At 44.7% G+C, this 23,495-nt stretch overlaps 1 protein-coding gene across 27 annotated transcripts in view; it reads left to right on the top strand.

Annotated features, from left to right (window-relative positions):
• Window positions 1-23,495, top strand: part of KANK1 (KN motif and ankyrin repeat domains 1) — a 192,046-nt gene that overhangs the window by 144,179 nt on the left and 24,372 nt on the right. For 19 of the 27 annotated variants that reach the window (XM_067041604.1, XM_059073324.2, XM_067041613.1 and 16 more), the window contains one exon: window positions 19,265-21,934. In XM_067041604.1, the coding sequence (XP_066897705.1) occupies window positions 19,265-21,934 (2,670 nt within the window). Of the gene's footprint in view, window positions 1-17,258; window positions 17,422-19,264; window positions 21,935-23,495 lie in introns of those variants that run through there. The other 8 variants (XM_067041624.1, XM_067041618.1, XM_067041612.1 and 5 more) reach the window with 6 other exon arrangements.

Raw genomic sequence — 23,495 nt, 5'->3', positions numbered from 1 at the left:
GGGTGGGGATGGGGGGGCGAGTCGGCAGAAGTGTGGCTACTGATAGGCTTGGTTGCCATCTCACAGTCCTGCAGCCACCGTCCAGGGAAGGACCGTTGGGGCACTGTCTGCCAGCCTGGTGGTCACAGAAGCCTTTGCCTACAGCCCATTTCCCCTCTCACAAGGAGTCACCTTTCCTGGCTACCCCCCACCTATCTGAGGAAAGGTCTTGAGCACATCTTCATCCTCCCAGATCTCATTTGGTGGCTGCTTCTGTACATAAATTAAGGAAGAGTAGAGGCAGAGAGGTGTGTCTTTCTCCCAACAGTGGGAACCGTTGTGGCTGACACTCTCCAGTTAGAAGAAGCTCCTATTTTTAATTCTTCTCCCATCTCGAGTTTTGTCATCCTTGATAAAGGACTAGACATTTACTTGCATACAGTGACATTTTCTGTTAGACCTTGCCTTCATAGAAGCACACAGACAAAATAATGACCTTCAACCTTTTTGTAGAATACACTATATTCATATTTATAAAATAAAAATTTAGCAGAATTTTTTTCCAGGATTAAGGAACACTACATTCAGATGCTTTCCTCAGTTTAATTCTTAAGAACGAGTCTTTTGATATTGATACTTAGTTTGGAATATAATAATGTGACTAAGTAATACCAGAATTTTCTCAGAAGTACAGAGGAGAAAATTTCTCTCTTAAAAGCAAATGATAAAACAAGCCTAAAGGGCTTCCCTGGTGGCGCAGTGGTTGAGAGTCTGCCTGCCGTTGCGGGGGGGACACAGGTTCGTGCCCCGGTCTGGGAAGATCCCACATGCCACGGAGCGGCTGGGCCTGTGAGCCATGGCCACTGAGCCTGCGCGTCCGGAGCCTGTGTGCCACAACAGTAAGAGGCCCGCGTACTGCAAAAAAACCAAAAACAAACAAACAAAAAAAACAAGCCTAAGGAAATTTTTTGAATGATGGATGTTTTCTAAAACTGGATTGTGGGGATGGATGCACAACGGTATACATTAACTAAAACTCATCAAACTACACTTAAAATGGGTGAATTTTATGGTGCATAAATATCTCCAAAAAGTTTTTCTTAAGTCCAAAAACATGGAAAAAAATTGATCTAACGCATATCTCTTATCTAATGTGGTGTCGTTGGATAAAATAACTTGGAAGTTTTTGGATCCTGTATTTCAAAGTGTATGGCACTTGAAGCTTTGTTCTTTATTAGTTTGTTATTTCTCTTTGAATCAGTTTATTTGGTGTAAAATAAGCCCAAATGAATTCCACGTCATCTTAAAAAGTTTGATGTTTGTAGCTTCATGCAGGAAAATGTCTGTTTCAAAGATAGTCACTTTTAAAGCACTCAGACACCAGGTGTGGAGCCAAGGATGGAATGAGAACGTAAGTGGAGTGAGGTAGGGTGTTTGCCAGCACTAAGGTGGACCAGTTAGACTCCGCAAATACAGGGGTTCTTGTAAAACTCTGCCTCTCTCCACATAGCTGTCCTGTTTTGAATTTTACAAAACAGGCCATTTAGAGTCATCCTGAATCTTTGTTAATCTCTGTTTTACTGTTTAGAACTAGCTTTTCTTAGTTGCCCTGTAGAAGAGTTCAATTAAACTTTATTCCACTAGTGTCAGTCACATTTACCCAATACACTTAGGCACAAGTGAAGAACAAATTTAAAAGAACCCTTTTTTCCTTCTTTTTTTTTAGGTGGTGAATTTAAACCATTAGAGAGACATCTCATTCTTAGTGAACGTTTAAAACAGAAACAAAATGTCGCTCAAAAATGTTATCCCCCTAAAACAGAATGCACTTCTTTGGGAACTAATTCTGTGTCTTTGAAAGTCACATGATCTAATTGGAATAAAACGTTTAAGGAACTATGAAAAAAAAAAGCTTTGGGTCTGTGGTTTACAAATGGGAGTGTTTTTAGCCTTCAAATTACGTGTTGCATTAAATAAGAATAAACCAAGAAAAGAAATCACTCACCTCAAGCCCAGCCTGGGTTCAGCATAACACTGAATCATTTCCTTCATAGAACAACCCTGCGCTATGGCTCAGATTGTGACAGGGAGCTTTTCTCAGCACTGGACGGTTTGGGGGAGGGACTAAGTCAGCAGGAAGAATAAGGACACATTTGCCGCCTTTCAGTCTGTGTTCTTCCTAGAATTAGCAGATTTATAGCTGTATTTCTAGGTTAGCATTTCATGTGTCTGAAGGAAATGGCATAGTTTGTTTGAAAAATTGGAAGGGGCATGGGAGAGGTCTGTCTTTACCTCTGGGTTAAGATTCTTGCTAGCAGTTTCGTTCATCGGTAGTTTTTGCTGTCTCACTGACGCCAAGAGTCCTGAAATTAAACCCCGTGGCCAGCAGGCTGTTAGTTGGTCAGGAAATTCCAAATGGGTATAAATAAATGCTCTGCAGCAGCTCCTGGGCTCTTTGCCTGCTAATGTGTGCAGGCCCTTTAATGCTGAGGGAAGTGGGCCTGAGACTTGGCTTCCTGCTTGCTGAAAATTACAGTTATTTTGTTTCTGGGTGGGTAAGTAAGAAAGCCCAAAAAAAAGAAAAATAGAGGAGAGTGTGACGTTTGGATGGGGGTTGGTGAAATATAAACTCAAGCTCTGTATGTTATAAAAAATATTTGCTTTTCTTACAGGCTGGAAAGAATAACTCAGTCCTGGATTTTTGGTTCAGTGACAGTTTCAGCTTTAGCCCGTGGCTCTGACATAAAGATGTCATTGTCGTGGGAGTGAGAGGCTGTATGTAGATGTTAAGGTCTGAGTTTTTGAGTTTATGGCTTACTTAAATCCCAGAATTTCCTTTCTTGTTGGTAAATCCATTTTTGGTCATTTGTTTTCAGCTCTGTTTTTCTAATAGGGAGCTGCTCAGTGTGCCTTAAAGCCGGTTTCTTTTTCTTATGTAAATACTGTAAAACAAAATAAGGGCTGGGATTCATATAATTACTTTAGCCCCACCCCCCAAAAAAGAAAAAAAAGAAACTGTAATGCACTGTTAGAAAAGCCTTTCTGTCCCGAAGTCCTAGCTTGTGCTGCTTCTCTGCTTTTCACAAAATTACTCTTTGGCACATTTCCTATGTATGCTTAGAGCAACGTGTTATTTTTTATTTATTTTTTTTTTTTCAACGTGTTATTTTTGAAGAAAGTTTGGAAAACAGCATTTAGTCCCCAAGCTATGTCCCATCTGTGCGTGCATGACAAATTTAGGCTCTAGTTCAGCAGTAAGTCTTTAAATTAGACAGTGGACATTAGAAGGCAGCACTTGCTGAGGCTGGTGAGAACAAGTACTGAAGTGCCCGTGGTATCTTGACTATTACGAGACAGATTTTGGGTAGAGTCGCTGCATCTTCTAGTTGGCACTGAACACTGGAGAAGAGGGCCATTATGTGACTCTCCTGGCCTCTGTAATGTCATGTCCTCCTTACTGCAATGTGTCCTTTATTAACACATCGCCCATTACATTCCCAGGAACTGTAACCCTTTCCACTTTCTTCCCTCTCACCGCTCACCTGCAACCTGACTTCTGGACTCCTAAGGCCTGCCCAGGATAGGACTGATGATACAGCAAAAGGAAGCTGTATTAGGGGTTTGTTAAGTTGTGCCCCTTGTTACCATGCAGCTGGAAAGTGCTGCCCAATGGAGTGGGCAGAGAGCAAGGCCCCGGGTGTTCGGTATGAGTTCATCTGGTCTGACAACTGCTGTAATTAATTTCTTCCTTCACTTGCTCACATAGCATGCGATGTTATGGAATTTTGTGTGACGTATAGTGAAAGGGTCATGGTCTGGAAGCAACCTTTGGAAGTCATCGAGTTCCACCAGTCCCCTCATTTTATGCGTACAGAGCTTGTCGCTGAGTGTGCAGTTCCAGACCCTTGTTGCCCATTGCTTGTCTGTGAACTAGGAAGTATTTATAGCTCCTGCACTTGTTTTATGAAAAAATTATACTGCCCCCTGCCCCCAAGTTTAGGCAAGGCATTCTGGATGACTGCATGGAAATGCAGTCAGTGGTTCTAAAGCACACGTCTCTGCACAGTGTGTTAAAGAATGCTCTACTCTTACGACTTCAGTAGAGATAGAAGAATAAGATTGTTGATAAAAATTAGTGCCTACCTTTGTCCTCTTATTGTGAGAAGAAACTGTCTTAACTTGGTCTTAATATACTTTTAAAGATTGAGGAAGTCTTTCCGCTTTTACTTTTTGTTTCATTTTACTTCCTTCCTATGCATAATTGATGCTGGATTAGGGCTCCCTGGATACCTAACCAGAACCCACACTCCACTCCCCTGAGCCCTAGTGTGTACACACACACACACACACACACACACACACACACACACACACACACACACACACACACACACACACACACGAGAACATCCTCTGCAGGGCCCAGCCAGCAGAAACCAATTTAGATGTTCAGCAAACTCGATTTTGAAAAGCATCACACATACCTCAAACCCTAGCTTTGTGGGTTAGTGGGAGAAAAAGCGGGGTGGAGGGAGAGGAGTTCTGGACTATCCGGATGCCAGGGCTATGTGCTTCACCAAACAACAGAGGGTGGTCCAATAATAGTAAATAATAATAGTAGTCTGCCGACATAGCCCTAAGTACTCCACAAAAACACTGTGAAGCAGGTCTATCATTTTCCCAGTTACACAGCTGGAACAGAATCTTAACTTGCGAATGGCTGGAAAGTGGCAGGGGCAGGATTCGAGCCCAGGCAGTCTGGTCCCAGAGTGCCTGATTTTAATCACTACAGCTCTTCCTCCACCATACTTAATTAAGTAGTACATGCCTAGACATGGTGTTTTTCATTTCACCAAATACCAAGCATGCTGTGTGCCAAGCACCATGCTATGCACTGAAAGATAGAAAAATACTGCTTGGTTCCTGCCCCACAGCACACCTACAGTCTGGTGGGGGAAGACAGGCATGTGCCTGGCAGTCACAACACAGGTCAGTACGTATTAGCAAAGAGTTCTAGGAGAATGGAGGGAAGAAGGTGACCAGTTCTTTCCAGGACAGAGCAGTTAGGATAAGGGAAGACTCTACAAAGGATGGGATATTCGGGTTGGGCCCCTAAGGTGAACGCAGCTAATTCTGACAGATGGAAGAAGCTGGGGAAGGGCGTGCCAGGTAGAGTGAACAGAGTGAGCAAAGGCAGATAGGCTTAAAGTTGCTTGGTTGGTTGAGATTCAGAGTGGGGTAGTGGGCGGAGGGAGGAAACTGGGAAGTGCTGGATTGGGGCAAAGTAGTTGAAGACTTTGAATGCGACAGAAAGGAACTTTTGGACTTTATTTTCTACAATGGGGCTCCTGGCAACCAATCTGCAAAATTAATAATTGAGAAGCTCTATAAGTTTCCAGGGATACCTCAAACCAATGTATAATTCCTCAAAGAATATGTAATATAGGAGAGCAGAGACATTAGGCTTGATAAAAAACAGGCCGCTGAATTTGCATATGAGCAACAGCAGAGCATTGGCTGTGCTCCCTGGTGACTCACACTGACTGCTCTGATGTACCCCGAAGATACTGGAGGCACAAGTAGACGAGGTTATTATCATCTATATCTATATAATTTATTTTGAAATAATTTCAAACTTAGAGAAAATTTATAAAAGAACGCTCATGCCTCCTTCATCCAGATTCAGATTCCCCAGTGGTTAATATTTTGCCACATTTGCTGTCTCTTTTTGCATGTATGTATGTGCTTGTGTGTGTGTATATGTAGACATGCATTTGTCATATCTCTTTAGTCGCCTTCAATCTGAAACAGTTCTTAGCCTTTCCTTTCTTTGATGACCTTGACAGATTAAAAAATATATATATGGAATCTAAAAAAAAGTGGTACTGATGTACCTAGTTTCAGGGCAGGAATAAAGATGTAGACATAGAGGATAGACTTGAGGACACGGGGTGGGAGTGGGAAGCTGGGGCAAAGTGAGAGAGTGGCATGGACCTATATACACTACCAAATGTAAAATAGATAGTGGGAAGCAGCCGCATAGCACAGGGAGATCAGCTGGGTGCTTTGGGATGGCCTAGAGGGGTGGGATAGGGAGGGTGGGAGGGAGACACAAGAGGGAGGGGATTTCTGTGCATTAATTTTGTATCCTGCTACTTTACCAAATTCATTGATTAGCTCTAGTAGTTTTCTGGTAGCATCTTTAGGATTCTCTATGTATAGTATCATGTCATCTGCAAACAGTGACAGCTTTACTTCTTTTTTTCCGATTTGGATTTCTTTTATTTCTTTTTCTTCTCTGATTGCTGTGGCTAGAACTTCCAAAACTATGTTGAATAAGAGTGGTGAGAGTGGGCAACCTTGTCTTCTTTTTGATCTAAGTGGAAATGGTTTCAGTTTTTCACCATTGAGGACGATGTTGGCTATGGGTTTGTCATATATGGCCTTTATTATGTTGAGGAAAATTCCCTCTATTCCTACTTTCTGGAGGGCTTTTATCATAAATGGGTGTTGAATTTTGTCAAAAGCTTTCTCTGCATCTATTGAGATGATCATATGGTTTTTCTCCTTCAATTTGTTAATATGGTGTATCATGTTGATTGATTTGCGTGTATTGAAGAATCCTTGCATTCCTGGAATAAACCCCATTGATCGTGGTGTATGAATGGGAGAAAATATTTGCAAATGAAGCAACTGACAAAGGATTAATCTCCAGAATTTACAAGCAGCTCATGCAGCTCAATAACAAAAAAACAACCCAATCCAAAAATGGGCAGAAGACCTAAATAGACATTTCTCCAAAGAAGATATACAGATTGCCAACAAACACATGAAAGAATGCTCAACATCATTACTCATTAGATAAATGCAAATCAAAACTACAATGAGATATCATCTCACACCAGTCAGAATGGCCATCATCAAAAAATCTAGAAACAATAAATGCTGGAGAGGGTGTGGAGAAAAGGGTACACTCTTGCACTGTTGGTGGGAATGTAAATTGATACAACCACTATGGAGAACAGTATGGAGGTTCCTTAAAAAACTACAAATAGGGGGCTTCCCTGGTGGCGCAGTGGTTGAGAGCCCGCCTGCCAATGCAGGGGACACAGGTTCATGCCCTGGTCCAGGAAGATCCCACATGCTGCAGAGCGGCGGGGCCCGTGAGCCATGGCCACTGAGCCTGCACGTCCGGAGCCTGTGCTCCGCAACAGGAGAGGCCACAACAGTGAGAGGCCCGCGTACTGCAAAAAAAACAAACAAACAAACAAACAAAAAAACTACAAATAGAACTACCATATGACCCAGCAATCCCACTACTGGGCATATACCCTGAGAAAACCATAATTCAAAAAGAGTCATGTACCACAATGTTCATTGCAGCTCTGTTTACAGTAGCCAGGACATGGAAGCAACCTAAGTGTACAGATGAATGGATAAAGAAGATGTGGCACATATATACAATGGAATATTACTCAGCCATAAAAAGAAACGAAATTGAGTTATTTGTAGTGAGGTGGATGGACCTAGAGTCTGTCATACAGAGTGCAGTAAGTCAGAAAGAGAAAAACAAATACCGTATGCTAACACATATATATGGAATCTAAGAAAAAAAAAAAAAGGTCATGAAGTACCTAGGGATACAACAGGAATAAAGACACAGACCTACTAGAGCATGGACTTGAGGACATGGGGAGGGGGAAGGGTAAGCTGGGACGAAGTGAAAGAGTGGCATGGACATATATACACTACCAAACGTAAAATAGATAGCTAGTGGGAAGCAGCCGCATAGCACAGGGAGATCAGCTAGGTAGTTTGTGACCACCTAGAGGGGTGGGATAGGGAGGGTGGGAGGGAGGGAGATGCAAGAGGGAAGAGATATGCGAACATATGTATATGTATAACTGATTCACTTTGTTGTAAAGCAGAAACTAACACACCATTGTAAAGCAATTATACTCCAATAAAGATGTTAAAAAAAAAAGAGGGAGGGGATATGGGGACATATGTATGCATATGGCTGATTCACTTTGGTGTACAACACAAGCTAACACAGTATTGTGAAGCAATTATACTCCAATAAAGATCTATTAAAAAATAAATAAAATTAAAATAGAGACCTGGGAATTCCCTGGCGGTCCAGTGATGAGGACTCAGCGCTTCAACTGCTGGCAGCCTGTGTTCGATCCCTGGTCAGGGAGCTAAGATCCTACAAGCCACATGGCGCAGCCTAAAAAAAAAGAGACCTGTCCTTCTGTAGGATGTTTTTCAGGTAGGATCCATCAACATTTCCAGATTCAGACATGCCTTCCGGGCGGAAACCCAACAGAAATGAAACTGTGCTCTTCTCAGAACATGACCTCAGGGTCACGTGTTGGTAGCCTTGATCACTGGGTCCACGTGGTTCTTGGTCAGCTTTCTGCACCATACCATCACCAGTTTTCTCTTTGTGATTGTCACGTATTTTGTGGGAGGCATTCTGAGGCCACACCAGTATCCTGTTCTTCAGTAGGAAATCTCTACACACTAGACTTAGCAGCCATTGATGATTCCTGCCTGAGTCAGCTACTGTTAATAATCGTTGTTAAATGGTGAGTTCCTGTTTCCATGATTCTTTCTTTCTTTATTGAACTATAAATTGGCACTCTATTATATATTTCTTATAGCATTATGGACTCACAGATACCTGATTTATTCAGTGGATTGAAATCTGCTACTATCATTAATCATTATTTTGATGCCCAAATAATCCCAGATTTGGACAGTGGAACCTAAGAGTTTTGGAGCCAACTAGACCCCTGACACTGTTTTTAAATAGCTCATCTGATGTATGCTGACACTTGAGGTTAATAACTAGTAGGTAGCACCTGTTATCTGAATTCTAAAGGTTGTATGCACCTCAGGCAACAAGGATCACCTGCAGCAAGATCCTTGTCAGGCAGGCAGACAGAGCACTCAGGTGACTAGAGACAAGCTGATCTGAAGTTCAGCTTGTCAGAGACCATGTAGTAGGTAGAAGTCTTGAATTTTCAGAGTGTAGGGCTTCCCTGGTGGCGCAGTGGTTGAGAGTCCGCCTGCCGATGCAGGGGATACGGGTTCGTGCCCCGGTCTGGGAGGATCCCGCATGCCGCGGAGCGGCTGGGCCCGTGAGCCATGGCTGCTGAGCCTGCGTGTCCGGAGCCTGTGCTCCACAACGGGAGCGGCCACAACAGTGAGAGGCCCGCATACCGCAAAAAAAAAAAAAAAAAAAAAAAAAAAAAGGAAACAGAGTGTATTGCTTACATTCTCCCAGACCCTCTCCTTTGTCTTTAGCCTTCTCTTGGGTAACTCAGGCCCTGGTCAGTGTGGGCAGAGAAGTAGGGGCTGGGGCCGGGAGCACTATGCATGCCACCCATCTTTCCCTCTGTTCTCCACGAAGACACTTGCTGGCTGCCAGGGTCAACACTGTCTTTGCTACACAGATATTTTCAGTCTCTGCTGTGCCCATTCTAGTTTCAAATATGGAGCAAGTTTGTGCTCTGCATCTCAACATGCTAAATCAGAGCCTGCATTCCCGAAAATATCCTCTCTTCTTTCTTCCTGCCCTCACTCATGCCGCCCCTGTTCCTCCCAGATTAGATGTATCATACTTCTCAAAAGGAAATCCCATCATTTTTCTCTGTAGTGAGTCATCCATTGGTTTAAAGAAAAATATTTTCTTTTTTATTAGCAGAATGAGGTCATAGATAGAGCCCCAGAGGGTGAGTACAAGGACTGATCCCCGTCTCTAGCTCTGCCCAGAGGAGCTGAGATTTGTCAGGCCTTCTCAGCTTCCTCTTGAATAGTTTAGGGGGGGAAGATGTGGACCACAGGCTGCCGCCAAATGCAGGCAGGCTCTTAAGTTCTGGTGGTTTTAACGCTATGGCTAGCACTTATCTAGCTGAGTAAATAAAACTCACACAGTGCAAAGGAATTTGTGATACCACAAGAAAAATTCACAGGGGCTTGAACAGTCCATGGAAAACCTAATGGAGGCCGCCGAAGAGAATTTTAATACATACTCCAGCATCTAGCCGGATCATCCTTGCTAAGATGCAAATCTCATCATTTCACTCCCGTGTTTAGACCCTTTCAGCAGCTACCTGATGCACTTGAGAACCACAGACCTGACTCCCAGGGCCCTGTGTGATTGGGGCTTGGTCCCTTCTCTGCCTCGGTTCGTGTTTTCTTTATCATGCAAAGCTCTTTTCATTTCCTAAAAGTGGCAGGTTTCACATATGCTGTTTTCTCTGCCTAGAATTTCTGCCATCCTAGTCTCCCTGCCAAACACCCACCCGCCCTTAGCCCAGTGGACTCCTCAAATACAGCACCCTGGCAGGACACTCCCTGCACTCAGCCCAGGTGGGGTCCCTGCTCTGCTCTAGCATAATCTTGTCTTTAACTCTCACAGCACTTATCACAGTTGCTTTTATATATGCATCCTTTGTCTGTCTCCTGTAGTTCACAAGTTCTACCCAGGTAGGCTCTCTGTCCATTTTGATTTGCCCCTAGCAGTGTTTGCCACATGGTAGATTCGTAATAAATACTTACTGAATGAAAGAATAAATCCATCTTTCAGTCTGACAGTTGCATCTTCCCTGGGTCAAATTCCCTCTCTGGGGTGTGGGAACAGGTAGACCTGGAATGTGGGACCAGTATGAAGAGGAGCAGTGATGGGAGACAATGGAAGAATGTGCAGGTTAATGTCTGTGGGGACAGGTTACAAAAGCAGAGATAAGATCAGCTGTGAGAGGAAATCTAACTATTTAGGGGGAGAAGCCAGAAGGAGTTATGAAGAGTTTCGGATATGAGGGAAAAAACACATTATAACTTAGTCACGTAAACAAACCAAGCCTGTAAAATTGAGTTATGCTATGTATGACGTGTCAGTTGGCCTGGTATTTCGCATGAGCTCTGGCATGCACTTTGCTTTTCTTCATGTTGTCATTTTATTTGAACAAAGCATTTGGGTAGCTGTTTAAAACAGCTGCAATCTGAAAAGAAATCTACGTGAAATCAGGTAGGTAGTATAAACTCCATGGAACAGGGATTCAGGCTTTATAGAACAGTCCCTAACATCTACTAGGTGCTCATCATTCGAATGAATTATTGCATGGATTTTTTAGCTAGGGGGGAAAAAGAGCAGATATAAAAAATAACTCTTTGGTAAATGAAAAAGCAAGAGAAAGTCTCATCTGCCATACATTCTTGGAAAACAGAATGAGGAACACTTACATTGTTATCCTTTTCTTTGTGTGTTCTCTAACAAATGGTGTTTCTCAATAGATTTGGTATGAGAAGCTCCTTGGGTCTCAGTCTTTTTGTGTGTGTGTGTGTGTGTGTGGTACGCGGGCCTCTCACTGTTGTGGCCTCTCCCGTTGCGGAGCACAGGCTCTGGACGCGCAGGCGCAGCGGCCATGGCTCACGGGCCCAGCCACTCCGCGGCATGTGGGATCTTCCCGGACCGGGGCACAAACCCGTGTCCCCTGCATTGGCAGGCAGACCCTCAACCACTGCGCCACCAGGGAAGCCCGGGTCTCAGTCTTAAATGCTGACAGTGTCATCAGGAGAGCTTTCCTGTTAAACCTGTCCAGAAGGGCCTGTTCCACTTCACTGTCTTCATCCCCTGCTCCATGCTGGGAAAAGTTGATTTGCTAGCTCAATTACTTTCATACTCTGAGTGATTAACTTCATGAGAACTCCTCTCTCTTTAAGTTCATCTCTAAGTTGATCCTACTACTTTTCTTTCCTGCCTCTCAGCCTTAGCTGATGTTGAATCTTTTTGACTGCTTCAAACAGCAGTATGCTTACACTCTGCTGCTTTTAAGTATGGGAATCTATGTTTAATTATGTGCTTCTTGGGGATTGACTCAGCTCTTAAGGCAAAAACTTCATGCTTCATGTGAGAGGGGACAATACGGTAATGGGAATTAGCAGAGTTCTTCAGTTTCAATAGTCAGGTAGACTATCTGGTGAAGAAAAACACATAAAGAGTGTGTGGAAGTCTTGGCACATAGGTGCAATTATTTTTCACGGCACCATTAGTAATTGGGCCTAGAGTTTGCAGCAGTGAAACCAGAACAAAGAAGTCATTGTATCCTAATTAATAGATAGAGTAATAATATCAAAGTTTTGTCCATTTAAAAGTTTACCGGGACACATTATTTCAGAAACCTCCAGTGTTTCTTTGCTCATAGTAAAGAATGGCTCACTGTGATAGTGTATGTAGAAAAGTATTTAGTGGTTTCTGGCTCAAAAATGGCATTTTTATTACCCTGTCACTTAAGCATGATGGTATGGTCCCACTGAGAAAAGGAAGACTTGGAGACCGCAGCTGACATGGCCAAGTTCTCAATTGCTATGTGTGGATTTTTACTGTGCTCACTGTCTTTAGCATAGGCATTCTCAGCCTCAACACCACAGTCTGCACTCAGTATCCACAGGGGATTGATTCCAGGACCCCTCAGGGATACCAAAATCCGTGGATGCTCAAGTCCCTTATATAAAATGGCGTAGTACAGTTGATTCTCTGTATCTGTGGGTTCCACAGATAAAGAGGGCTGATTGTATTGACATTTTGGACTGGGTAATTCTTTGCTGGGAAAGGTAGGACCCTCCTGAGCATTGTAGGATGTTTAGCAGCATTCCTGGCGTCTACCTACTAGATGCCAGTAGCACCACTTCTTCTAGTTGTGGCAAGCAAAAATGTCTCAATGTCTCCAGAATTTGCTAAATATCCCCTGGGGGCAAAATCACCCCCAGTTGAGAAACACCACTAGCAGGTTAGTACTCCCAGCCTACTTTCTTCTAATCTTCTGTCTCCTGGCCAGTACATTACTTTTTACGTCTTCCCAAACCAAATATTTGGATATTAAGTTTAGTTTCCTTGAAAAGTTAAAACCATATAAAGCTTAAGAATCTGAATGAAAAGGACTTTTGAAATACCCATATCTCCATGGCACTTTGTTAATGCAGAAAAATTGCAAGGAAAATTTCAAATTGTTCTTGAGTCTGTACACTTGCCTTGTCACAGAGCACTAGTTTTACAGGTAGCAAACATATAAAGAGTAGAATTGCCATCAGTTTGCTGATTTTAGCTTTTCTCTGAGTGCATGGGGATTTGGTCTGGACTTGGGGAGTTGTCCCGAGTTGGTGCTATCACATTTGGTGTTTGGTTACCCCAAATTGCTAAGTGTACAAACTGTGTCTGGGGGAAGAAGGGAGAAGAGAGACTCTGACCCTTGGTGTCTAGGAAGTTGGTCGCCCCAGAGATGATGGCAACCTGAGAAGCCATGTGGACCACTGTGAGAAGCCCGTCCACCTAGCCTGGCACACAGACATAAATTCTGGTGGTTCCGCCTCTTCGCTTCACTTCTGCCTTGCCTTTTATTTATTTATTTTTCTATGCACTACCCCCCTCCCACTAGACTGTGAGCCTTGTGAGAACAGGGGCCTTGTCTCCTTTGTTCACAGTGTCCCCAGCTCCTACAATAATAGTACCTGGAAAATAGTGATAAGAGAGAGAGGTGTTACCAACATGGTTTTTTTAAATCGATATTGATTATAAATATAAGTTAAATCTATGAATCATTTTTTTGTTTGGTCCTCACGTCATGCTTGGGTACTGTAACATTTTAACCGGTCCCCTTGAATTTAATCTCTTTCCCTATCTCAGTTTAATCCACACACAGCTATGAAGACAATCCTTGTTGAGCCTTTTAGCCCCCTAGCACAGAGCCCAGTATGCAGTCTGTCAGTGACTAAATGGATGAGATTCCCCTGCTCCAGGACCCAGTGTGGTGTCCTCTTCTGTACTGGGTCATCCCTCTCTCTTCTAGCCTTGTCTTTCCTTGAGCTGCACTAACAGGCTCTGCCTGGCTCTTCTCCACCACCTCCTGTCTTTCCATTTTACTCTATCATCACTTACCTTGTCTTCAGAACTCATATCCTGGTTCACTCCATTCTGGTTTGTTTTGTTTTTTTAAAATTAATTAATTTATTTATTTTGTGTTGGGTCTTCGTTTCTGTGCGAGGGCTTTCTCTAGTTGTGGCAAGCGGGGGCCGCTCTTCATCGCAGTGTGCGGGCCTCTCACTATCGCGGCCTCTCGTTGTGGAGCACAGGCTCCAGACGCGCAGGCTCAGTAGTTGTGGCTCACGGACCTAGTTGCTCCGCGGCATGTGGGATCTTCCCAGACCAGGGCTCGAACCCGTGTCCCCTGCATTGGCAGGCAGACTCTCAACCACTGCGCCACCAGGGAAGCCCCTCTCCATTCTGTTTTGATCATTTATTCATATATCATCAGATCGTGCTTGTTGATAATATACCTTTGTAACTGACCTAACTTAGTGTTATGTTTAGGGTGTTTGGCATTCATCTCACAGCTAGACTTGACCTCATTTTATTTCTTATAAATCCTTCCTCCTACTCTTTCCATTGAATAGGACCATTTTCTACACCCAATTAAGCTTTCAATAAATGCTATATAATGAAGGTAGAGGTGGTGTCAGGAGCAGTCTCCACCACTGGATTTCCAGACATTCAGAAAATTCTTGTAAACACCAGGGACAGCCCTCTGATTTCAGACTATTTCGTTAGAAGCTGTTACTTTCTGGATTCCAGTTGCAGATAACAGCCAGTGGTTTTTGGCTTTGTATAAGCAGGCATAGCTCTGTTAGTCCAAAAAGGCTTTTTAGGAAGTTAAGAGTCTCCTTTATAACCCATTCAGAGATTTTTTTAAACTGTTTTCTTTACACATCCTTAATTATTCTTGAATTTATCAAATTTTTTGTGATGAAAATGTTTTAATGTAACATCTCCCCCAATTTATCATTAAACATTTTTCTTTTCAAGATCTGGTCTTAATTTTTTTTTTTTTTTTTTGTGAGGGGGAGAAGAAGACACTGAGGAGAGAGTACTGTATCCACTGGAGTTCAGTTTAGCTCTAAGTAACAGAGACCCCAAACAAACAATAGCTAAACAAAATAAAAGTTTATCTTTCACATAAATGTGTAGAGGTAGGCTTTCCAGGAGTAGTGTAGTGCTCTGATCCACAAAGCTCTTAGAGACCCAGGTTCCTTCTAGCACCTTGTTCCTCCATCCCTAAGTATGATCTCATAGTCCAAGATAGCAGTGCTATTGTTCCAGTCATCACATCTGCATTCCAGGCCACAGGATGGAGGAAGGAACAAAGAGAAAGACTGTCAAAGAACAATTCCTGTATCTTTTAGGGGAGGCTTTTGGGAGTTGCTACATGACATATCTACTTATGGCCATACTAACAGCAACGGAGGCTAGGGAAATATAGTGTTTATATTTAACCAACTAAACAAAGAGAGTCCTATTAGTGTAGAAAAGCAAGGTGACAAGTACTGAGGAACATCTAGTTATTTTGCTATGGCTTCCCCATACATTCCTCTGTCAAATGAGCTTTCTTGGAGTTTATTTCAGTACATTCCTCTTGCTTCAAAACAGTGACTTCTTGTAATCATATTTTTTAAAAAGATAAATACCTATGTGTTGTAAAAATTTGTAAAAACATAAAGAACAACATTAAAATTACCATGATTCCACAACCTAAAGATAATCACTGAAACATCATCATGTAAGAAATGTCCTTAACACTAATATAGAACAAGCAACTTCAGACTACAGAGTATTTAGATGTTTTTCAAGGTTGTCTGCTATACTGTATATGCAGTTATTCCTTCAGTAAACATTATAAAACATCTTAGTCCCCAGCATCTTGTTAATTCATGTGTGTGGTTGGAAGGGAGAGCAAAGAAAGAACTTTTAAAAATTAAATTTGTTGCTCGCTCTCAAGATACTTACAGTCTAGTACTGAGAGTCAAGACAAACATATATGAAAAAGTTGGTAAATCAATCAGGGCATATAAGTGCTGTATTAGTGTTAATGTATGTAAAGGTACACTAGAAAGCAGAAGATAAAATAATCATGACACTAGGTGTCTTTATTTAATGGTAGGATAATTTGTACCGTGGACAACTGTTTGGAAAAATGACACCTTGAGAATACATCTTGCTTTTTAGTTGCTGGAGAATGAAATTTGGATTACAAGTCCTTAGAACAGTCTGATCAAGCTTAACATGGTTCAATTCTAACCTCTCCTGCTTCCCAGATTTAGAAGTCCAAAGTTCATTTAGGGATAATTCAGCATGACCTGTGCCTTTTGTGAACTTCAGAAATAACTAAAGATGGGCCAGTTGAATTTCGCTGAAAAATGGGACGTGCTTTTTTTTTTTAATCCTGACGTTAGTGCATTAAAAAAAAAGTTTCTGAGGAGAAATCAATGGAAATTACCCTTTCCTAATGAAAATGCCTAAGTGGGAAAATTAACTATGTTAAGACATACACAGAAAAACCTAAGCGCTATACCAAAATACTAACAATTGCCACTAGATGGTGAGATATGAGTGACCTTTTTTTTTTCTTTAGATGGTCTGTACATAACATTCTTTTTTTTTTTTTTTTTTTTTCTTTGTGGTACGCGGGCCTCTCACTGCTGTGGCCTCTCCCGTCGCGGAGCACAGGCACTGGACGCGCAGGCCCAGGGGCCATGGCTCACGGGCCCAGCCGCTCCGCTGCATGTGGGATTCTCCCGGACCGGGGCCCGAACCCGTGTCCCCTGCATCGGCAGGCGGATTCTCAACCACTGCGCCACCAGGGAAGCCCAACATTCTTTTTTTGTATTCCTCATCGTGTTTTTTTTTTTTGTAGTATAGTTGCTTTACAATATTATAGTAGTGTACAATATTATAGGTGTACAGCATAGTGATTTTTTTAAACAAGCAAATTGGTTTTTAAAAAGTTATTTTATTTTCTAAGAAAGCTTCACTCGTGGCAAAGGCACAGTGTCAATTGCTGTTAAAGGATAACTCCTTGATCCCTGTCCTGAGCCGAGCGCTGGGAAGGTTTCCGCCCGCCTGCTCTGGAACCCATGCCGCGGCGGGTGCTCTCCGAACCCACAGAGAACAGTGGGGCCCATTGTGGCTCCGGCTTCCTCAGGTGGCCCAGGGCCGAGGCCGCCAGTTTCCACACCAGAACACACACTCTTTCATGAAGAAGGGACCTGTGCGGCAAAGACAGAGCCTCTCTGTGGAGACATTGAAACTGCCGGCTTTCTTTTGACTCCTGGCAAAACTGGCCAGAATAACACACGTTTTCAAAAGCTCCGGGCTTCCTGTTTGCACTCAGAAGCGGGGGCCGCCAAGTAGCTGAGGGCGCCCGGGGGTGGGGTCGGCCAGCCGCTGCGACCTCATTGGTGAGGACTCGGCCTATGGCGTGTGCGCCCGGCCCGCCGGCCGAGTTCCCCTAGTGTCCACCCTCCTACGCTGACGGGGTGGAGAGCCTGGGCCCGCGAGCTGGAGTGCGGGCGGCTGGCCGGCGGGAGCGCAGCGGGCGCCCGGTAGGTGTGCGGCCAGCGGGCGGGCGACGGGGCCTTCCCCGGGGCGCAGTCCCCGCCGGCCCGGGAGCGGGGCGGGCGGCGGCGGGGAGTACCCGGCCGGGAGGGTCTAGGCCGGCCCAGCTTAGAATCAACCCGTGCCGTGAGATCTGTCTGACACCCAAGCCTGCCGTTTTTCTTTGCTGATGGAATTTCAGACAGCACTGGAAACAGGTCTGGCTGCATACTTTAAGTGAGCATGTTGTCCTTGTGGAGTTAAAAAGGAAAGAAGACACGTTCTGTTAGCCTGAGCACAAATTGCCGGGCGCAGAGCTCCTCATCAGCTTACCCTTCCTTAGGAACTAGAAAATGATTGGTGTTGAGTACCTCTTTCAAATAGAAGCCTTTTTCCACGTGGTTTAAAACTGAAATCTAATGGCCAGATTCTAACAGCTAGAACAATTTAATGTTGTTTTAAATGACGCGAAGAGAACATAACCTTTTTATTCCTCTGCTTGGCAGTTTTCTTTTTTGTACTTTTCTTTCCAGCGTTTCAGAGGGAAGAGGGGGAGTGGAGGTGAAAGGTTTACTCAGAGCTTTCACACTGTCAGGTGTCACATTCAGCACTGTCAAGGGTTTGGAAGCACAGGCCAGCAATCCAAATTGCTGGAAGTACCTGGACTTTGACAGCAGTTAGGTGGGCTTTTACACCCAAGGATAGGGGCAGGGGTACAGATGGCTTGCATTTTTACCCATCACTTTGGGATCCTTCCCATAGCTCTCAAATGCAGATCTTGTTATTATGACTCTAGGAAAACACATTACTTAATCCTGCAATTTAAACAAAAACGGCCTTGGTTTTCAATTTGAAATGCATAGCTCAGGTCAGCAGCAAGGTCTGTGTCTTGAAAGATTCCTGTTTCCTTTTCTAAACGGTTTAGCCAGAAGTAGCATTTATCAAATGCCACACGAACCAGTGTTTGGAGTATAGGTTTGCCCTTATTTTCATTCTCCTTTGCATCTGTTTGGATCCATCACAAATGCAAAACAAGGTATTCTTGGAATAGTGAATGTTTTGTCCAAAAGAAGTCAAAGAGGAAAAAACGTTTCCTCTGGTGGGATAGGGTTTGGGTTTGTTTTTAAATGGGAAGACACACAATGTAGGTGAAGTCTGTCCTCCAACTGTTCTTGCCCCCATGCTGCTGGAGTTAATCACACAGTGTCCCCTGTGTCCCCGCTTTCTCTGCAAGGGAGGTGTCATGGCAAATTGTGACCTTGTGGGGGTGATCAGGCACTGGGGTATGCTGGCCACCAGTTAGAAAGGCTGTACAGTCTGCAAAAGAGCAGTTGGTGGGAGAACTCAGGTCCAGGCTTCCTGGATCTGAACTGACTTGGTCTGTTAAAGTAACTTTAAGACTTCTCACTTTTTTGTGCCTCAGAGTACACTTTATAAAATAGGAGTCATAATGACTGCTGTCTATACTTCAAAGGGACGGTAGATGGCAAAAGAAATGATCAACTTGAAAATGCTTTCCAGTCTCTTTAATGCATTCTTTTTTAAAAAATCAAGTATTTAGTAAGGACTTATTGTGTGCCTGGCTCTTAAAAACCATTTTCTCATTGCATTCTTTTAACAACCTTATGATTTAAATACTTGTATTTGCATTTTTACTCAGGGGGAAACTGAAGTTCTGAGAAGTTTGTTAACTCTGTCACCCAGTTGATAAGTTGGAGATTCAGGGTTAGAACATAGATTTGTCAACTCTTAAATCATACTAGCTTACCACACTGCAACATACGACAAATGTTAGTTTTTACCATTATGAGTATTACATGGCATTAAAATATTCTCTTCTTTCTCTCTTAGGAAGAGCAGATGATGTTCTGAATGGAGATCATGACAGGGGACAAAAAGATCCTTATTTTGTGGAGACCCCCTATGGTTATCAACTAGACTTAGATTTCCTCAAATACGTAGATGACATACAGAAAGGAAACACCATTAAGAAAGTGAACATCCAGAAGAGGCGGAAGCCATCTGTGCCATGCCCAGAAACCAGGGCCACACCTGGTTATCAAGGTGTGTGGACCTCCACTGAATCCCTCTCATCCTCCAACAGTGATGACAGCAAGCAGTGCCCCAACTTCCTCCTAGTCCAAAGTGAAGTTACATCAACTCCACTCCCAAGGCCACCTGCCCCTCTGGAGACCTCACCCACTTTTCTTACCATCCCAGAAAGCCGACAGCTGCCACCACCATCCCCACAACTCCCAAAGCACAACCTTCATGTCACCAAGACACTGATGGAGACCCGGAGAAGACTCGAACAGGAGAGAGTCACCATGCAGGTGGCACCTGGTGAGTTCCGAAGGCCCAGGCTGGCCAGTTTTGGAGGCATGGGCTCCACGAGCTCCCTCTCCTCATTTATGGGTTCTGGAAACCACAATCCTGCCATGCACCAGCATCAGAATGGATACCAAGGCAACGGGGATTATGGTGGCTATGCCCCAGCTGCTGCCACCACTTCTTCCATGGGGAGTTCCATCCGCCACAGCCCTCTGAGCTCAGGGATCTCCACTCCGGTGACCAACGTGAGCCCCATGCACCTGCAGCACATCCGTGAGCAGATGGCCATTGCCCTGAAACGCCTGAAGGAGCTAGAAGAGCAGGTGCGAACCATCCCTGTGCTCCAGGTAAAGATCTCTGTCTTGCAAGAGGAGAAAAGGCAGTTAGCTTCACAGCTGAAAAACCAAAGAGCTGCATCCCAGAGCGATGTCTGTGGTGTGAGAAAGAGGTCCTACAGTGCTGGGAATGCATCCCAGCTGGAACACCTCCCCAGGACCCGGAGAAGTGGCGGGGAATTATACATTGACTGTGAGGAGGAAGAAATGGAGAGTGCGGAGCAGAACACCCAGAGGATAAAGGAATTCCGGCAGCTCACAGCAGACATGCAGGCCCTGGAGCAGAAGATCCAGGACAGCAGCCGTGAGGCCGCCTCAGAGCTCAGGGAGAACGGGGAGTGTCGGCCTCGAGAGTGCCGTTCTGTGGCTGTGGGTGCTGATGAAAACATGGACAGCATTGTCGTGCACCACAGGGGCGCCAGGTCCTGTAAGGATGTTGCTGTAGGCACAGTCACCGAGACGAGGAATTCTGGGGTCAGCGTGACAGAAGCCATGCTTGGAGTGACTACTGAAGCCGACAAAGAAATTGAGCTGCAACAGCAGACCATAGAAGCCTTAAAGGAAAAGATCTATCGCCTGGAAGTACAGCTTAAAGAAACCACCCATGACCGGGAGATGACTAAACTCAAGCAAGAGCTGCAAGCTGCTGGCTCGAGAAAAAAAGTTGACAAAGCCGTGATGGCCCAGCCACTTGTTTTCAGCAAGATGGTGGAGGCAGTGGTACCCACAAGAGACCAAATAGCTGGCAGTCACGTGGACGTGGTTGACACCTGTGTTGGGACCTGCGTGCAGACAAATAGCGTAGGCATCTCCTGCCAGCCCGATCGTGAGAATAAAGTGGTGGGGCCTGAGCTGCCCATGAATTGGTGGATTGTTAAGGAAAGGGTGGAAATGCATGACCGATGTACTGGGCGGTCCGTGGAGATGTGCGACAAGAGCGTGGGTGTGGACATCAGCGTTTGTGAAACAGGCAGCAACACGGAGGAGTCTGTGAACGACCTGACACTCCTCAAGACCAACCTGAATCTCAAAGAAGTCCGCTCCATCGGCTGCGGAGATTGCTCTGTCGATGTGATCGTCTGCCCCCCAAGGGAGTGCACCTCCCGGAGTGTGAACACGGAGGCCGTCAGCCAGGTGGAAGCTGCTGTCATGGCAGTGCCTCGAACCACGAGCCGGCACAGCAGCACGGTTCTAGAACAGGTGTCCCAGTTCACCAACACCGAGACAGCCACCTTCACAGAGTCCTGCACCAACACTTCCCTCAGCACCGTGGACAAGCACACCAGCACCCGGACTGTGGAGATGCGGACTGTGGCCGTCGGAGAAGGCCGCGTCAGGGACGTCAGCTCCGCTAAGATGCGGTCCGTCGGAGTTGGAACGGTGCTCTCTGGCAGCTCTGGGTTTGACAGGCCATCCTCTGTGAAGACCAAAGAGTCAGGCGTGGGACAGATCAATATTAACGACAACTATCTGGTTGGTCTGAAAATGAGGACCATAGCTTGTGGTCCTCCCCAGTTGACGGTGGGGCCGACAGGCAGCCGGAGGAGTGTAGGGGTTGGGGATGAGCCTGTAGGGGAGTTCGTGGAGAGCCCCCAGCCCCAGGCTCTGTCCAGAATGGTGACAGGCTTGGATCACTACATTGAACGTGTCCAGAAGCTGCTGGCAGAGCAGCAGGCGCTGCTAGCTGAGAACTATAGTGAACTGGCAGAAGCTTTTGGGGAACCTCACTCACAGATTGGCTCCCTCAACTCCCAGCTCATCACCGCCTTGTCGTCAATCAACTCTGTCGTGAAGTCTGCAAGCGCTGAAGAGCTGAGGCCTGACTTCATGAAAACCAGCCTGGGTAAGGTCACAGGTAGGTGGTGCTCCTGAGGGTCCTGGGAGTGAGAAAGGATGGGGACAGTAGAAATCCAGGAGGTAGGGACTTTTTTTTTTTTTTTTTTTTTTTGCCTGGCAGAGCCATTTTTTGGAACCATGGAGAAAGCTTCAGAATGGTAATGGGTAGAATGAAAACCAAGACTCTAAATCCATAAGCAGCTCTGCTGATTCTCATTATCTGATAGTTTCATTAAGGCTAGAAGAAGAAAAGCATAGTGGTGTTGGCAGGCTTAGGGGCTGTCTTCAGGGGCTGCCGGTTTGATAGATGTCTTTCAGTTATTTACTTGCTCATTTTATACCGGATGGCCTGAAAAAAAGTCCTGCCCTGTTTGTAACCACACTTACCAGTGTATGATCAATGAAAAAATACTGGTATGAAGTGTTTTTAATTAAAACTTTTTATGAGGGGAAAGAGATTCCATTAATTCATGTATCAGTTCAACAAATAATGATTTAAATACCTGCTTTGTTTCAAACATAGGTATAGGCTCTTGTTTTCATGGTGCTTACATTTCCAGTTGGGGGCACAGGCAGTAAACAATATACCTAAATATGTCAGGAGGTGATACATGCTATGAAGGAAGGAACTCCACTTAGAGGAACAGTGAGTGGTGGCGGACAGGTGAGGGCAGTTGGAGATGGCGTGGTCCAGGAAGGCCTCTCTGACAAGGAGCCCCTGAGACAAGGGAGGCCTTTCCCACTGTTCATTTTGTTAGGTGCTTACATTTTTGTCTTTCTCATATTTTCTCTTATTCATTGGGATTCCTGCTCACCCCAGCTTTTCTTTTTTTAAAAAAATAAATTTATTTATTTATTTTTGGCAGCATTGGGTCTTTGTTGCTGCTGCAGGCTTTCTCTAGTTGCGGTGAGCAGGGGCTGCTCTTCGTTGCGATGCACGGGCTTCTTTCTCATTGCGGTGGCTTCTCTTGTTGTGCAGCGTGGGCTCTAGGTGTGCGGGCTTCGGTAGTTGTGGCACGTGGCTTTCAGTTGTTGTGGCTCACGGGCTCTAGAGCACAGGCTCAGTAGTTGTGGCACACGGGCTTAGTTGCTTTGCGGCATGTGGGATCTTCCTGGACCAGGGCTCGAACCCGTGTCCCCTGCATTGGCAGGTGGATTCCTTTTTTTTTTTTTTTTTTTTTTTCCAAACATCTTCATTGGAGTATAACTGTTTTACAATGGTGTGTTAGCTTCTGGGGCAGGTGGATTCTTAACTACTGCGCCACCAGGGAAGGCCCTGGCTTTTCTTTAAATTGAAGCTAATAATGGAGAAATTACCCTGGAAGATTTGGTGACATGCTATTTCCCTGTGAGCCTCACTAAAATAAGTTCCCCTGTTGTCAGCTGCATGTGGTTCTAATTGTACTTATTATCATCCTACCACTGGGTTCCATTCCTGGCTCTCCAGCTGTCACAAAGCAGCATGACCTGAGGAAGGAAAGTCATCCTTCTTTATACTTCCTTGTGAAATGGGCAAAGGGCATCCATCCTGTAAGGTTGTCAGTGTGTTCATCACTGGCCCCCAGTGAGCACAGGGTGGC

The sequence above is a fragment of the Kogia breviceps genome, chromosome 8 (assembly GCF_026419965.1).
Source record: "Kogia breviceps isolate mKogBre1 chromosome 8, mKogBre1 haplotype 1, whole genome shotgun sequence".
NCBI lineage: Eukaryota > Metazoa > Chordata > Mammalia > Artiodactyla > Physeteridae > Kogia > Kogia breviceps.
Note: the sequence above shows the minus strand (reverse complement) of the source record. Positions and strands in the feature narration are given on the sequence as shown.